Source organism: Microplitis mediator, chromosome 7 (genome assembly GCF_029852145.1).
Source record: "Microplitis mediator isolate UGA2020A chromosome 7, iyMicMedi2.1, whole genome shotgun sequence".
Lineage (NCBI taxonomy): Eukaryota > Metazoa > Arthropoda > Insecta > Hymenoptera > Braconidae > Microplitis > Microplitis mediator.
In genome coordinates this window covers 4,306,302-4,324,343 of record NC_079975.1, presented here as the reverse complement: position 1 = coordinate 4,324,343, position 18,042 = coordinate 4,306,302, and the positions used below count along the sequence as shown (strand labels likewise).

Here is an 18,042-nt window from a genome sequence, read left to right as displayed (position 1 = left end):
GATTTTTTATGATATGTAATATTTAGTAAATTTGGATACAAATTTATCAAAATGTATCTGGGAAAAGTTTTCGATTCAGTAATATAATCATCAATTTATTTAATAAATGATAAATATTTCTACTCTTAACAAAATGGCCCCCACGTCCTAAAATGCCGGCCTCCAAATTTAAAAATATGAATTTGGCGCGTAAATCTGTTTTTCAAAGTCGGTACTTAGAATACTTTATTACCAACCGTCGTTGTGGAAGAACATATTTCATATCTATATTTTCATATACCATACTATACTATACACATAAACACATATACATATATGTATATAATATATATATTAAAAATAATAATTATTATAAGTCGTCGCGCGCATCTTAGCTCTCATGGTCTACAAACATTGACCCAGTGGATCGTCAGTACACGGTTAGTGTGAAAAAATGGCGGATGTCGACTTGAATATCGACAATTTAATTCAAAGATTACTCGAAGGTAAGTTATCTTTTAAATAATAATTAACCAATGAAATAACCCATGCTAATATCACCGACACAACCAATAATATCGATTAAAATAGTCATCAAATCTTCAAGTTATTAACGATAAAATAACAATACATCGAACCGACGATCATAAATATATACATATATATATATATACGTGTTTTTTTTTTTTTTTTTTTTTTTCATTTCAAACATTATACTTTTTTATTTATTTATTTATTTAATTACTGTCATTTAATTTTTTAAATTTCTTATTGTTATCTAATTTATCAGATTACTGTTTTATCAATTTATGTTTACTAACGCAATTGGATTGTTAGTAATAATAAAAAATGTTATTAAATTGTAATAGTTATTCAATTGTTGATAAACGACAATTTATTATTAAAATTTATATATGTCGATATATCATACTTTTGTCATCTTGGTCATTGACATCTTGACTGTTTAATATAAATTATACTTTATAAATAACTTTATACATATATATATATATATATATATATATATATATATATATATATATATATATATATATATATATATATATATGTATGTATGTATATGTATCTTAGTCATTAATAAAAAGTAAGATCATTAAAAATCATTAGAAAAAATAAAGTTTTTTTTATAATTTTTTTTTTTTTTCATTTTTTGTTCTAAAAAAAAAATATTTTTTCTGTTTATACTTAATTTTCTTTCTCATGCTTCTATCTTTAATTGGAAAAAATAATAAAACTGGGTAAAGTATTTCAAACTCCAAATGAACAAGTTGTTCAACCGAAGAAAGGCAGACTTACTGATATATTCATGTCGGATTTTTCGGGTATGATGATAATAAAATAACAACAATAAAAATATCATTATTTTATCATTATAAAATATATATAAAGAAAAAAACACACAAGTAAAAATAATTTAATAATTGATTCCCTGTAGATTTATATACATATTCATATAAATATGATAATAAATATTTATTATGTATGATCCCTGTATTTGAATAATTAAAGTAATGTAAGTTGAAAGCGTTGGTAAGCATGTAGAGTTCAAGTACTTATGTATTTTTATTTATTCGCCTTTTATAATAAAAATATATAAATAATTTATCTCCGCTTAAAAGTTGCGCCAAAGATTTAAATGCTAAAGGAATTTTTCGTTACAAGTAGGCCACTTGTAATTTTGTTGAGATATTCAATTAACTAATTGGCCTATTAATTAATCATTTTATCAGAGAATCAATTAATTATCTGAAAAATTTTATCAATTAACTATCAATTAGTTCATGTAATTAAGATGATAATAAATAACAATTTAATGAGACTAATACTGATTCAAAACTATAATTATTTATTCTTATATATTTTCAAGTGTATTTAGTCATTAAATAATTACTTGAATTACGTGAAACTCTAAATTGCTTGGGAAAATATTTCTACAATAGTTCTAACATTTACACTGAGAAAAAAAATTACCCTTGAAAAATAAGTTACGTTTCTGAGCCAATAAGATATTTATATCTTGAGGTGTAAGCTAAAAATTTTTTGCTATCCTGTAAAAGTTCAAAACATCAATGAAAAAGGTTATTAGCGTTTGGAAGTAAAACATAGAGATCAAAATATAGTTTTATGTTATTCAAAATTTCAATTTATCTCTGAGAAAAATTACTTCTAAACTCTTAATTATTGTACGAGAAAAATAACGAACATTCCGTTTATTTACTTGAGTGTGAGAAAAAGAATGTATAGGGTTTCCTCTGAACTTTTAATTATATGTGATATGTACATCCTTTTTCCACACTACACTGAAAAAAAATTTAAGCAAAAATTCTAGTTAGAAAATATTGGGGATTTCTATTTATAATGGAAATTTTTCTGGTTATTTAGTTCAATTTACTTATAAATTTCATTTCCGGCCTTTTACCTCTACACGGAGAAATTGTTCTTGTTTGAAATGCAATGGTGTCATAATAAAGTCGGCACAGATTTGCTACCTGACGAAAAACAGAAAAATTACTATGGCCATAGTAAAATTGACAATTATTACACACTTGTCATTACTGTCTGCCCCCCCCCCCCCCAACTGCAAAATCCAAATCAAACAGGGGATCAGACACTAATGACAACGACCGTAACTTTTATAAATTTTATTATGATCAGAGCAATTTTCGCAATATTTCTATTTTAGTTTCCGTTAAATGGCCAACATAGTTCGGCTTTACTATGACACCATAGAGCTCTCGAATTTGTTCACTGGCCAGGCGTGGGTTCGAATCCCAGCGATTGCCGAAAGAATTTTTCACAAAATCGTTGCGAGGTCTTTCGGCCCTGGGATTCATCCCGTCGTCGACTTTGGAATTTGACTGGTTAAAAAATGAATTTGAATTTGATATGGAAATTGTATGTGACTAAGGTGCCGGATATGGAATTACCCGAGGCCTAATAATATATATATGACACCATAGAGTGGCTAGATTGGGAATCCCCAAGGCCTATTGTACCTTTTTTCCAATAAAAAAAAAATAACAGAAGTTCAAACAAGAATAATTTCTTAGTGTATTGAGGCTCGGCAATACTAACCGAATTTCCAGATTTTAAATTTATAATTACGTTTTAAATATCTGTAGGACACGAGTGATAATCAATTAATAAATGAATAGAAATCTAAAATTCGAAAATTTGTTAGATACATCCCAGCCTAAATGATTAGTGTAGGCCTTTAATCACAAAACCCTAGTTCGAAATAAAATAACTAATTTTGTAATTAGTTGTTCTTTATTTCTGAACCACACAATGGGAAAATTATATTCGAAGAAGGAAATAAGTTCTTGTATAGAAAAGTGTTTCATTAAACTTTTGGATAAATTTATTATTCTAACATCCGCTCAAGTTCATAAATTAAATTAATGTGTTTTTAATGAAAGTAATGATTCTTTGAGCCAGAAATTAATTTCATATTAAATGATAAATTTATAGCTAATTGGCAATTTTCCACTGAAATCATTTTTCATTACAAAATATCTACTTTTAAAAATAGGATTTTTTATTCAGTTTATTACTTGGAAAATTATTACAGACGATAAAAGTACTTCTTGTTTAGTTGTCAAAAAGAACAAAAGTATCTGATAACCCTTTTTAAGAACGCGGTCTGTAAATGATTGCCTCGTAAGCAAATAATAACAAAATTATATAAGTTGATGTAATTTTTGCTTGAATTATATATGTTGGTAATATATTTAGGCTGCTAATATATTCCTAATTGCTTATGGTACCTAATTTTCCGGTAACAAGAAATATAAATACCCCAGTAACACGTATTTGAGCAAGATTCTGGAGTAAGTATCTTGAGCAAGACCCCTAGCTGCTAGTGTCTTTTTCTACGTATGTGTCTTTCGCATTAAGAAACCTACTCTCTTAAAATGAATCAGTGAAAAGTACTCCAATCAGTGAATATTCACTGCATAAATAGTCCCAAGTATATCACTAATTGAATCAGTGATATACTTGGGACTGTTTCGCATTGAATATTCACTGATTTGAAGCACTTTTCACTGATTCATTTCAAGACAGTATGACAAGATTTGTGTACGTCTTGTTCATGGAATCGTACGCAAGAATATTAAAGACATCTTGAACACAGTGCAATGAAAAAGTGTCTGACGCATTTTTTGGACCAGTAACTTACGCCTGGCTAATTCAAGATCTGCTCAAGGTTTAAGGTCAATTTTGAGCCTTGAGCAGATCTTGAGCAAGTCGTGCTCAACTATTTTCAACTATAGTCTTCCTCCGGAATCGAGTTATAATCCGGTACGAATTTCTTGTGTAAGGCTTGCAATTTAAATCTGGTCACAAGTATCTGCAGCAAGATACATACGTAGAAAAAGACACTAGCACCTATCGATCTTGAGAGCAAACTTGCTCAAGAATTGAAAAAGATTGTTCTATGGGTAGTGATTGATGTAGTAAATATGCATTATAATAATGTGATCCCATTACCAAATGATTTTGATACTTTGAAGCATTTCGATTTAAAAAAAAAATTACTGTTTTGTCTAATAAATTGTTTACAACTTTACTAAATTAAATTTTAAATTTCACTAAAATTACCATTCGAAAATTAATTCCGTTAATTATTTAAGAATTGTAGTTTTGACGTGTTGGCATTTAGTTGATTAAATATTTTGGTAAAATAAAAATAAACAAATAGACGGTATCCAGACCAGAACACCTGCAACATAAGTGACTAATAAGTTTATTAAAATTTACTTTTTAAACAGGCGACTAAAATGTATATTTCAAAAGTATGTTTTTTTTTACTTCAATGCTCGAATGGACTTAAATTATTTGAATTAAAAAAATCAAAAATCAAAATCCAATAAGTACAGATTTAGTCACATTTTTAATGTTTCTTACTTCTCAATAAAATAAATTACTTAATTAAATTATTAATCACACGTAAAGATTAACCCCGTTTTATGTAGGTCAAAGTCAACGAATAAAATAAATTAAATAAAACTAATTGTTATTTTATTCAAATTATAATTAAAGCCTAAAAAAAAAATAACGAAAAAATTCATGAAATCCCGCCGTGAGAATATAAATTTAAAAACAAGCTAGTACAATTAAAAATAAAAAGAAAAACTTGTTAGATGTATAAATAGAAGTGTTAGAAAACCAGGCAGGAAAGGGGAAAGAAAAAAATCTTATAAAAATAACTAGAGTTGATGCTTCAAAGGATTAAATGACTGCAATACAAAATATTCTCATATATAAATATATACATATTGTATCTTAATATCTATATCTATATATATAATATGTCAAGTATGCAGTTTATATTTTTTTTCCAATAATCTAACGTGGAAATATTAAACTGCATGGCTGACTTGTTCACGGTCGTTACTATAAATAACAAATCAATTTATATTGGGCATTTGATTTGTCTCTTTGGTTATTGACAATTATCAGTAAAAAAAAAAAAATAATAATAATAATAATATTAATAATAACAATGGTACTGAAGTTAGCCGACGATTAATAATTTTTAGATTTTTTTAAAAACGATAATTTATAAAAAAAAAAATATTTTGAAAAATTGCACCTGTAGTTTTTTTAATTTTCTACATATGCATTTTTTTTTTCTAATAGATTTGTTGAAAAAAAATCTGAAAATTATAAATTGTCTGTCAACCTCAGGATCATTAAAGGGAACCACTAGTGTGATTGCCTGAAAAAAAAATCTGTCTATCGGTTGACCCTGCGGGCCAGCCCCAAAACTTCCCGCTGTTTTCGAGCTCTTCGAGCTCGAAAACATTGTTGTGGATACATTTTCGAGCTCTTCGAGCTCGAAAATACTTTAATGTGCCATTGTTTAAAAAAAACCGATTTTAGCATTTCTTTCTCCCACGATATCTCAGGAATTAATTGACCGATTTTGATGGTTGAGGCGGCAATCGACGTGTTTTATTGAGTTCTCGAGCTGATTAGATTTTGAAGTTGATCGTATAAGTCGTTTCTGAGAAATCAATAAAAAACTAAAATAAAAAAAAAAATTTTAATTCTTATTCTTTGTATAACTTGTAAACTACATGACCGATTTACCCCAAAATCTAATCAAGACTAAGTTTTGGTGAGCTCTTTCGATCGCCACCAAGTACGTTCAAATCGGTTCATCCGTTCCAAAGATATCGTCGGACAAAAAAAAGTTCACACACACACACACACACACACACACACACACACACACACGGACGTCCACCCGGGAATAGTCAGAATAGCTTCCTAGGACCTCAAAACGTCGACATCTGATGAAAACTCGATTTTCGAAAATCGGACCGAAACCAATAACTTCCCTTTTTTGAAAATTTGCAATTTTCTTAGCGGGAAGTTAAAAATGATTTTTGGAAATTTTTTTTGAGAGACTGCATGGAATGTTTTAATGTTTTAAGGATATATTTGTGGATTTATAATGAATACAAGACAAAATTTTTGGACCAAAAAATTCAAAATTCAGCGAGTTATTCACAATCTCTCAACGCTAAAAAAAAAGTCTCCCACTGCTGCAGTTCATGAAATAAAAAAAAAACAAAAAGTTTATTAAACTAGAAGGTATTTTTCGTACCATGACCCTCGGGTTAAGATAAAAATTGAAATTTAACAAAATGGCGGAGTTTTTTTAAACAAATTCAAATTTCGCGCGAAAATTTGATGATTTTTGGCCTGCCAAAATTAAGTATCTGAAGATCGTAACGTTTTTCACGCAATGAAAATGAAAAAAATTTATGTTATTTAACTGCGTAAGGAGTTCTGGTGATTGGGTTGGCCTAAGATTTTTGGCTGACATACCAACATCCATATGCGAAACACTCAGAAATCTAGTCATCCGGTAGATTTTTTACTTTCCAATTTTTATTTTTCGTTGCGCGAAAAACGTTCAGATCTTCAGGTAAATCAAAAATTGATACATTTTTGATTTGATCGGAAAACTGAAGGTTCGTGGTACGTAGAAACATATAAAAGAAGCTGCAGTTCGAATCAAATCGATCGTATGATTTGTCTTCGAGTTACAACTCCAGCAATTTTGAAAAATGGATTTTTGAGAACCAATAAACGGCTGCTCTTCAGGTGTAACTCAAAACAACTACCCGAGATATGCGCTTTAAATTTTAGTATGTTATTTTTGAAGCTATAGACTATCGACATATGCAAAAAAAATCGATTTTTTCAAAATTTCACACTAGTGGTCCCCCTTAATAATAATAAAAGCTTTAAAATTAAAATAAAATATTTATAAAGTAAAAATTTTTTTCTTTTTTACGCAGTTCGAGGATGTCGTCCAGGAAAGTCAGTTATTATGACGGAGGCTGAAGTACGCGGTCTATGCCTAAAAAGTCGTGAGATATTTTTACAACAGCCAATACTATTGGAATTAGAAGCGCCACTAAAAATATGTGGTGATATACATGGACAGTACACAGATTTATTGCGTTTATTTGAATATGGGGGTTTTCCGCCCGAATCAAATTATTTGTTTTTGGGTGATTATGTTGACAGAGGTAAACAATCACTTGAAACAATATGTTTGTTACTAGCATATAAAATAAAATATCCAGAAAATTTTTTTTTATTACGTGGTAATCATGAGTGTGCTAGTATAAATAGGATATATGGCTTCTATGATGAATGCAAACGTAGGTATAATATTAAACTGTGGAAAACATTTACGGATTGTTTCAATTGTCTACCGATTGCTGCTATCATCGATGAAAAAATTTTCTGTTGTCACGGCGGACTCAGCCCTGATTTGCAGGTAAACATTTTACTTTTTTTTTTACTTATTAACGAAGTATTTTACTACTGAACGATCAAAAGATATCGTGTTTGTTTACACTTTTTATCTCCCTGAATAAATAAGATAGCGAGGTTTTTTTTAATTAAATTGCAAAAGGTCGGGCAAATTAAATTTTTTACTGAGGATCTGGAAATAATCGATTTTGCCGCATTACGTCTGGTATAAAAATAAAATATGTAGATTATGGGAAATGTATTGGAGATACGACAAAAATGAATAAGAGCATTTGTGTAGAGAATTAAAAGCTCTACAAAAAAGACTCTTATGAAATTTTATGAAAACCCAATAGTTTGTGTGCTAGAAGTCTTTTAAGTTATTATTCAAATTTTCAAATTATCGCTTAACTTTTCACGCGGGCGTTAAATTAAAATTGTGGCTGAATTATTGAACATATGGTAAAAATGAATGAATACTTTTTTGTAGGAAATTAAATTCTCTACAAAAAAGGTCCTGATGATTTTTCACATAAATCCCGTCCTTTAACGCTATGGCGAATTTTTAAAGCAATGTTCGAATTTTTTCAAATATTCTATTTTTTAACTTGACTTTAAAATAAAAATTTGAGGTAAACTATTGAAAATATGACAAAAGTCAACGAACACATTTTGGTTGGAAATTAAATTCTTTACAAAAAAGGTCTCTTTCAACTTTTACATAAATCCAATAGTTAAGGCGCTAGAAAATTTTGAAGTCAATTCTCAAATTTAAAGGTTTTTATTCCCAAAAGATTTTTTGGTAAAGTGACACATAAATTAAACCAGATTGTGATTTATTTTATCATCCCCTGAATGGCAGCATCAAAACCGATCTACCGATGACTGTAACCAGAACTTGGGATCTTATAAAAAATATTTCAAGACTCGTTTAAAGTTTTAAGCCGTCAATTTAACGGATAAAATGAAGCCAACTTATAACTAATCGACGATCGCGCTTCATATTTACGTTACTTTTATAACTTTTTTTTTTTTAACACAAACCGATAGTTTGCCTAGAAAATTTTTTTAGAGGTTCAGCCTTAGAATGATCCCTTGAAATAAAATTCAACGCGCAATAAAATAAATCTAAGTAACAAATTTAAATTTAAATTACATAACTTTATAATTTAAAATTATGTTATGTATGAAAGATATTAAAATTATAACATTTTATGTACAAATCTAATTTTAACAGGTCGTTTATTTTTATCATATAAAATCATAATGTTATTTTTGGTGTATACGACCTCCATTTTTTTTTGTATATTTTTTTCGCAATTTTTAATTGACATCAATAATTTTAAAATAGCGAATTTTAAATTTTAATTAATCGATTAAAAATAAACTGAAAATTGTTTAAATTTGAAACAGGGAATGGAACAAATTAGAAGAATCATGCGACCAACAGATGTACCAGACACTGGTTTGCTCTGTGATTTACTGTGGTCAGATCCCGACAAAGATGTTCAGGTAATTTTGTATATTTTTTTTTTTACGATAAAAGTTTTAAAGTTTATTCTTGATTAAGTTAAGAAGCATAAAATTTTTGATTGTTCGTTTGTCTGTAGGGTTGGGGTGAAAATGATCGCGGTGTTTCTTTCACCTTTGGTCCTGATGTAGTGTCTAAGTTCTTGAATCGGCATGATATGGATCTAATATGCCGTGCGCATCAAGTTGTAGAGGATGGTTACGAATTTTTCGCAAAACGTCAGCTTGTCACGCTATTCTCCGCCCCTAATTACTGCGGTGAATTTGATAATGCCGGTGGCATGATGAGTGTTGATGAAAATCTCATGTGTAGTTTTCAGGTTCGTTATTATTTTTATTAAAATTTTTTTCAAATCGTAGCTATATAATAAAATAAGTTTTTTTTATTAAATTTGGTATCGGTGGAAAAGTCTTTACTTAAATTTGTGTTTTTTATTCAAATATTTTTAGGTGATAATTAGTTCGATCCTAAGCGGCAAAAAAAAAACTGTTGACTTTTTGTCAAATCTAAAGTGACAATTAGACACATGATAACAAATTGTCGCCTTAAATTTTACGAAAAGTCAACAACTTTTTTATGCCACGAATATCGTAATTTTTCAGAAAAATTTTACAAATATTTAAATTTCGCGCTAAAAGATGTCCATTTTTTTAATGATATTTCAAAATTGTGTACTATATATTTGTTTGTATAAATTACAAGGCACATTCCTTTAGCAAACTATAAAAATTTATGAGTGTGAATGTAGCAGACATCAGACAAATTTAAAATTATAAATAAATAGAGTAAATAATTTAAAAAAAAATATTTACAAAAAATGCACTTATTAATTTTTAAATTTTTTAAATGCGCATTTTTTAAAATTTAATGTTATTGATTATTTACTCGATTTATTAATAGTTTTAAATTTGTCTGATGTCTACTACATTCACACTCATCTATTTTTTTTGTCTTTGTCACAACTTTTGAAATATTAAAAAAAAACTAGACGACACTAAAAAAAATTCGAACGTATGTTAATTTTTTTAAATTCTATGATTATTGATAATAAAAATTAAAAAATACATCAATAAGTATATGATTTGATACATAATTGAATTTAAAAAAAATTTAGAGCGATCATAAAGCACCCTCAGCACTTTTGCGCTTGAGGTGTGCAATATTTAATAATTATTAATGACCATATATGGACTGTATATCAGTTGAAATTTTTTTATATTTTTTCATATATTATCATACATGACCATATGTGATCTTATATAATTTGTGTATAAGAAATGTGTTTTCCTTTATATATGTTCATGTATGAACATGTATGACCCATATATAAACATATACGATTCACAGATAAACATATATGATCTCATATGGTCATATCTAATTATATATGGCCAGATAGGAACTTTTTTTCCCGGAAAATTAAGTAACGATACTTGACAGTAACGTAGGGACTGCAAATTTCTAGTTATTATTATTATTATTAAAATATAGTATAGAATTTTATAATTAATAATTAATTTTTTTTCAACAGATTTTAAAACCGTCCGAGAAAAAAGCTAAATATCAATACGGTGGGATGCCTGGAATCCAAACAGGAAGACCATCAACACCACAAAAAAATCCAACAAAGAAAAGCAAAAAATGATCTTCACCAGCTGATCCTGCATAGCATTCACTCATGTCATTTTAGGTAATAATTAATTATTATTTATTTACTCAATTAATTAATTACGACAGTACGGTGGCCCATTAATTTACAATTTATCACTTCTTTTAATCGTTTAAAATTTAACGGCCTAAACATCTATCATTACAATTACTAAAAATGAATATAAATTTTGTAAAAATAAAATTTTTACAGCAATATAAAAATAAATGAGTGACATCTGGGCATTCTTTGATATATCACTCATATTTTACGACTTTGTTCAATAAAAAAAATTAAAATTTATCTATTTGATAAAACGCTGCCGTATAACCTTTCGAAAAATTACAACAATTTGTCTCGATAAATAAATGCTCATTATCAGTATAATTTAATATATCAATTATACTTTATCACGCGAACATCAATACAATTGTAATTATTATTAATATCAATTTATATTATTTTGTCTTAACATTTTAGTTGCGGGGGCGTTCAATTATTCTATTGAGCCGATAATTTAAAAGTCGAATGTATACAAGTACCTTCTTCTTCCTATTAATTCGATTACATTATATATATATATTTAAACTAAAATATCATATATACAATTATTATTGTTATCAAATATTATTATTATTGATAAAAAAAACATAGAGTTTATATATTATTTAACTATCAAACTTATATTTGATTATTTTTTAATACAAAGGAAAAAAAATTAAAAAATATTTATTATACTAATACTTCCATCTGCTAATGATTTTTTTGCATTTTGTATTAACACTTAATTTATTTTTTATTTATTCACTAATTATATAAACGCTTAAATAAATACTTTGATTTATCACTCGTACATATGACATATATCTTATATATTTAATTAAAAAACAAATATATAGATTAATATATATATTTAAAGCAAAACCAATTAGTTTGAGATTTTATTTTAATGTTTAATTAGTAATTGACATTTGACCTTTTTAATTTTCATATTTATTTAAATTGTTGATAAAAATATGAAAATTGATATTTAATCTGCTGGTAATTTTTTTTAAGGACATTCTCAGATCTCCCCCCGACTTTTTAAAAATATTTAATGACTCAACTGTCATTATCGTATTGAAATTTCGATGATTAATTAAAAATTAATGGAAAAAAAGACAACAAAGTTGCGATTTCTTCGATATGTAGATTTAAAAATGAGGGTGAATGTAGCAGACATCAGGCAATTTTAAAATTATTAATAAGTAGATTAATTAATTAATTAAATTAAAATTTCCCAAAAATGCGCATTTAAAAAATTTTGAAATTAATAAGTGCATTTTTTATTAATTATTTACTCTATTTATTTATTATTTTAAATTCGTCTGATGTTTGCTACCCCTGATTGAAAACTCCGATTGATTCCGATTGGCTCCGATTAACTCCGATTAAAATCTGATAGACTTTCAATCAGAATTTATTGGTTTTAATCGGAGTTTTTAATTAGGGACATTCACACTGACATTAAAAAAAAAATTATTTTCGATTTCTATCAATTAGAAGTTAAACGAAATTCGGTAATTAAATTTCAGCATAAAAACGGCTGCCCAATTTCAAAACACCGTAACTGACCAAAATAAAATTTTTGAAATACGCATCGAATCATGTTTCATAAGACTCCACTGGAACTTAAAATACTAAAAAATCAATTTTGAAAAATTTGTCACTTACTGTGTTTTAAAATTAGGCAGCCGAGAAATTTGACTTTTCGAATTATGCAAAATTTAACTGAAATTTATTTACCAAATTTCGTTTAACTCCTAATTGATATCAACTGTAAGTATTTTTTTTTTCAAATCTATATCTCAGCATCAATTACAAATACTTTAACCTTTTTTTAATTAATGCTTAAAATTTTTCTTGATTAATTGATAAATTTCTAATAGAGTAATGACAGTTCAGTCATTGAATACTTTTAAAAAGTGGGGGCGGGTATTGTTTAAGAATGTCTTTAACTTTATATTAAGAAGTATTACTCAGTGGCATCGCATTGTCAATATAACCCAGATAGAGAAATATTATTATTAATTTTTTTTTTTCATAGCTTAGAAAAATTTTAATAAAAAATTTTATAGCAAAGTCTTGATATTTAAAATTTCAAATATTTAATAATAATTTGACAAAGTGAAACACTAAATATATATGATTATTAATATATATTTTATATGAAAAAAAAAAAATTAGATAAAAAAAAATTTTTATATTCAAAATTTAAATAAAAGCGCGTTGACTTATTCGAGGTAATTAATATTTTTTTCTATCTGGGAGGTACAATTTAAAAAAAATTTTTAAACTTTGAATTCTACTTAAATATTAACAGTAAAAATAAATGGAGGAAAATATAAAAAATGATTAAGTACGCCGACATTTAAATGAATTTGTGTATTGATGAATGATAATAAGTAAATATGAATGAAAGATTGATTGATTTAAGATAAAAAAATAAATATATAACAGTATTTTTAAGGCGATGCCTCTGTATAGATAATTACATTAAGCACTACTGTCTATGACTAATATTAATTTTGATGAGAAAAATGCATTGTTAAAAAAAATATGATATTATAAATCATAATTTAGATTTATAATTAATAATTAATAATTAATAATTGATAATTGATAAAAATAATGTACAATGCCAAGTAGGAATTCAAATGAAAGAAAGAATTGCAAAAAGGTTGTCACTAAGTTATTATTTAAAAATTTAAATATTCAATTTACTTGATGAGTTAATTATCAATAAAAAAAAAAAAAAATAATCAGATATTTATATTTTGTTATAAATATTATAAATTATTTAAATTTGCAATGACTTGTTATTATTTTTAAATCTAAATGAATTATTTATTTATAATTAATAAGAAAATATATGAGTAAGTAGTTGTTAGTTAATATATATAAATATATATATATTATTGATATAACTAAAGATAAATATAAAATTAAAAATTTAAAATTTAAAAGTAAGTTACTCTTGTACAAATATTTAAAAAATTTCTTAGTAATATACATAAAGTATAATATATATGTATAATAAGATACTTTTTTTTTCTGAAATTTATGAGAAGCTAAGTAATTTTTTTTTCATAGGTATTGCTAACTATTATTTTATTTTAATTGTAAAGTAAAATGGAGAAGATTACAAAAAGTTCAGTTGATAAAATTGATTATTGTTAATTAATTATTTTTGATTAATTTATTGAATTATTTTTTTTTTATCATTAAGAATTCGCAAGTGATTTGAAGATTTATATTAAAAATTATGTTGACTAAAAAATTATAAATTTAAATAATGATACTTATATTTTATTCTACGACTCATTACTTGTTTCATTATTTTTTAATTTTAAAAAATATAGAGTTTATAGGAAATAAAAAATTAAATTTTGAGTCATGACTGCTTATCATTTTTTTTGGTAATGAATAAATATTTGATTTCTAATAAAAAAACTTCCACGACCTTATAGTCTATGAAAAAAAAATTTTTTTATATTCATAGCTAAACATATAATAAATTTATAAAATATTTGTAAATGTGCTTCCTGTATTTTTATTTTTTTCTGTAATAATTAAAATAATGAATTTATTAAGGAATCAAATTTTTTCGGGGCTTGCAAATTTTTTGTAGGTTATACACAATGAAAATTTAATTTTTTTATATATATTAATATGATTGAAATACTATTGAATATCGATGACAAACTATTAGTTTCACTGATGAAAATTTTTTGGACTTTTCTCTGAAAAACTGAAAAAGTCTTTAGAATTTTAGAACTGAGTTTTTCAGAGAAAATTCCGACAAATTTCCACCAAGGTTGTTTCTAAATATTTTAAAGGCCTGAAAAATAATAGCAGACATGAATTTTTTTTTGTGAATATGCATTTTCAATAGAAAAATTCCATTAAATTAAATTGGAATAAAGGAGAAAAATTCACTGAAATAAAATTCAAAATTTAAATTTAACTGGATTGGAAATTAATATCAGAAATGAAATGAATCGAAAATTTTTTTCATCGAATCTTATAGACTTTGAGTCATATTTTTTTGACTTAGAATGAATGTAAATTAAAAAAATGCAATTATAGTCTGTCGAGGTAACATTTATAATTTAAAATTAGTAAATAATTTAAAATGTCAAATTTTATTAGCCAAAAATTTTTAAATTTTTGTTGATAAAAATTATGGTTGAGTAAAAAAGAAATTTTCTAGATCAACTGTATCTAAAATAATTAAAACTTAAATTTATCAAAATTATTGTTATTTCACTTTGATTTCTAATGAAAAAAAAAATTTGTCGGTTATCGTTTATAGGCTATTGAAAAAAAATTTTTATCAACTGAATTTTATTTTTAAATTTGTAATAAAAAAAACTATAAATTTAAAAGTAATAATTATTATATGATAACTTTAAAAAATGGTATTGATAAGTGATAATAAAATATAATCTTATAAACTATGATTATCATAAAAACAATGATATAGCTTAGAAAAAAAATAAATGCCGTATGTGTATTTAAATTGCAGTAATTAAAATAAAGAATTTATTATTACTATCAATTAATTGATTAATTGTTTAAGTTTAAAGAAATATAAACTATAAAGTATGAATAATAATAATTATTCAAAGTAATGTAGTAGAATATGATGATAAATATAAAATATGTAAATGCCCGACGTTAAAATAAGATTATGAAGGCAAATAAGTTGTAAACTTTCAGATAATAAATATTCCCTCTTGTTGTAATTACCAATATGTTTATTTATTTATTACATTATAAGTATTTCCCATCATGAAATCATTGATATTCTTATATATAATATATTAGTCATCTAAAACTAATGATAAAAAAAAAATAAATAAACTAACCACAATAAAACAGTCAAGGATTTTTCGCATATATTTATTTATTTTTTGCACAACACAATTGCGAAGCAATAAGATGTGTAGTTGAGTCTACAAAAGAATGAGCTTTTCTTCTACTACTTAGCTATATTGAAGTTCATGACTTTGCACTAACGCACATGCGCAGTAATGACTTAATTGTAGAAAAATCGTGGGAGAAAAACCTATTTTTTTGCAGGCTTAACTATATTCTGCTAATGCTTACTCGGTCCCAGATGATTTACTCACTTAAAAAGTATATTTACACACGGACAAAAATTGTGGTTCTCCTAACCTCAATATTGTAGTAAAATATTTGAAGTAGCGAGTACTTCATATGTGGTAAAGGATACTACATAAATAGTACTGATTTTACTACACGCGTGGTTGAGGTTATTTCAAGTTGGAGTTGGCATTTTTTTACTCCGACTTGAAGTAACCTCAACTACAGCTGCTGTAACAACTACAATTTTTTTTCCGTGCACTTAAAATATGATCAACTAGAAAAAAAATTTTTACCATTGGAAAGATGATTTATGAATGAATGAAATGACTACGACTTCAAGTCACTTTTTTTAAAAATAATGATTGAAAAAAAAAACCTGTAATGTCCGTCAGTATGGACGAATGTTAAAATTTTATTTTCCTCAGAAAAAAACCCTATGAGTCCATAGTTTATGAGTTACACAAATTCTAATAACTTTGTTATTTTATTAACTTAAATTTCGATTCCGGCCATTACGATAAGTTTCATTGATTATTGGAAAAAAATCATTAACTGAAATCCCACCTCTTAAAAAATATTCCCAAGGATTTCCTGTGAGATTTTATTAGTCATATGTACAGAGCAATTAATTTTATTTTTTAAACTTTGTAACTATTATTGATCAGACAACAATATTTATTATCGATTAATTTTTATAAGAGCCGTTTTATTTTAAATCAAAATGTGATAATAATACATGACTGTTAAAAAAGATTTCATAGCCTGATTAATTGGGTTTTTTTAGTATTAAAACTTCAATGTAATTTACTTTACAATAGAAATTTCCAATAATACAAATAACGTTTGAAAGATATATAACAATAATTTTCTATTCAAACGAACAGTCTCACTTTTATGCGACGTTGATTCACATTTCTGTAAGATAACAAATTTTGAAAATTATGTTGTTTTTATACATTAAATTATTGCTCGTAACCGCAGTAGCCGGATCAATGATTAGAGACCGATGCCTTTCTGATAATACATATGTATGTATAAATTAATTAAGTAATAAAATTGACTAATTATCGAAAGACTAAAATATTCAGAGATATCGTAGAAATTTATCAAAAGAAAATGATGAATTTCTCGTCTGTTCAATCAAAAAATTTATATAATTTTGTTCACAGTGTAGTAGAAACAATCAATGCTGTTCAAAACAATGTAAATTTTCGCAAGTTTCAATGCCTTATATTTGCGCTGAATCTTCGGAAGAGGAAACGGCCGTTAAAATGTTACATACGGCTTTGATAACGGAAATTAACGAAAAGCCGAAAAATTGCTTGTCAAGTGGAGAGCTCGTAAGTGTAATTTTTGACTGAATAAATATCAAACAATGAGTATATATATTTTTGAATTTATTTACAGTGTTTTGCAAACAGTAATTGTTGTTCTTATATATGCCAATCTGACAAAGATTCTTTATATGGAAAGTGTGTCCGTCGTTTTCACTTCTAATTTATAAATGGACATTAAAACTTGTAATATTTTTACAACAACAATATAAACCGGAATAGTAATCGAATTTTATGTTAGATTCTGCTCAAGAAAAGCTTTGTGAGGTTCTACTACAGCGATTTCAATTTAAAATTTATTATCACTAAATTTTTGTATAAGAAACGATAATAACTTTCGAGCAGAAATCGACGCTTCGTGCATCGTATTGAGCCTTAGGGTTAATCCATGCAAAAGTTGAATTCATTAAAATTTTTAATAGACATTATTTTGATTTCATTAATTGTAAGGTGATTGATGTACAATAATCATGATAACATAATTTTTAAAGATAATTTAATAAAATTGACTGAAAAAAATTAATCGGCTCGGAAATTTATTTCTTGTAGACTAGAAAATAAAAAGAAATTCTTTATTTTCTATTTTTTATTTTCTTTAA

General features: G+C 26.0%; 1 protein-coding gene across 4 annotated transcripts; it reads left to right on the top strand.

The window, feature by feature from the left end:
• The first annotated feature begins 334 nt into the window (after positions 1-334).
• On the top strand, positions 335-17,727 carry LOC130671332 (serine/threonine-protein phosphatase PP1-beta catalytic subunit). 4 transcript variants are annotated; one of them, XR_008990502.1, is made up of 8 exons: positions 392-485; positions 1,245-1,322; positions 7,317-7,804; positions 9,193-9,291; positions 9,390-9,629; positions 10,842-11,000; positions 17,279-17,449; positions 17,517-17,727. XR_008990502.1 is itself a non-coding variant. In XM_057475160.1 (7 exons), exons 1-6 carry the CDS (start codon positions 434-436, stop codon positions 10,953-10,955), a joined length of 1,071 nt encoding a protein of 356 aa, XP_057331143.1. In that variant the 5' UTR covers positions 392-433; the 3' UTR covers positions 10,956-11,000; positions 11,172-11,399. The 4 variants fall into 4 exon arrangements, 3 of the variants coding, with proteins under 3 accessions (XP_057331144.1, XP_057331143.1, XP_057331142.1); XM_057475160.1 differs by lacking the exons at positions 17,279-17,449; positions 17,517-17,727 and adding an exon at positions 11,172-11,399; XM_057475159.1 differs by lacking the exons at positions 17,279-17,449; positions 17,517-17,727 and adding an exon at positions 11,439-13,511 and having other exon boundaries at positions 403-485.
• The last annotated feature ends 315 nt before the right edge of the window (positions 17,728-18,042 follow it).

Coding starts and splice junctions, on each gene's coding strand:
- LOC130671332 (XM_057475159.1), top strand. CDS start 434: ATGGCGGATGTCGACTTGAATATCGACAATTTAATTCAAAGATTACTC. Junction 1,323..7,316: donor ATTCATGTCGGATTTTTCGG/GTATGATGATAA, acceptor TTTTTTACGCAG/TTCGAGGATGTCGTCCAGGA. Junction 9,292..9,389: donor ATCCCGACAAAGATGTTCAG/GTAATTTTGTAT, acceptor GTTTGTCTGTAG/GGTTGGGGTGAAAATGATCG.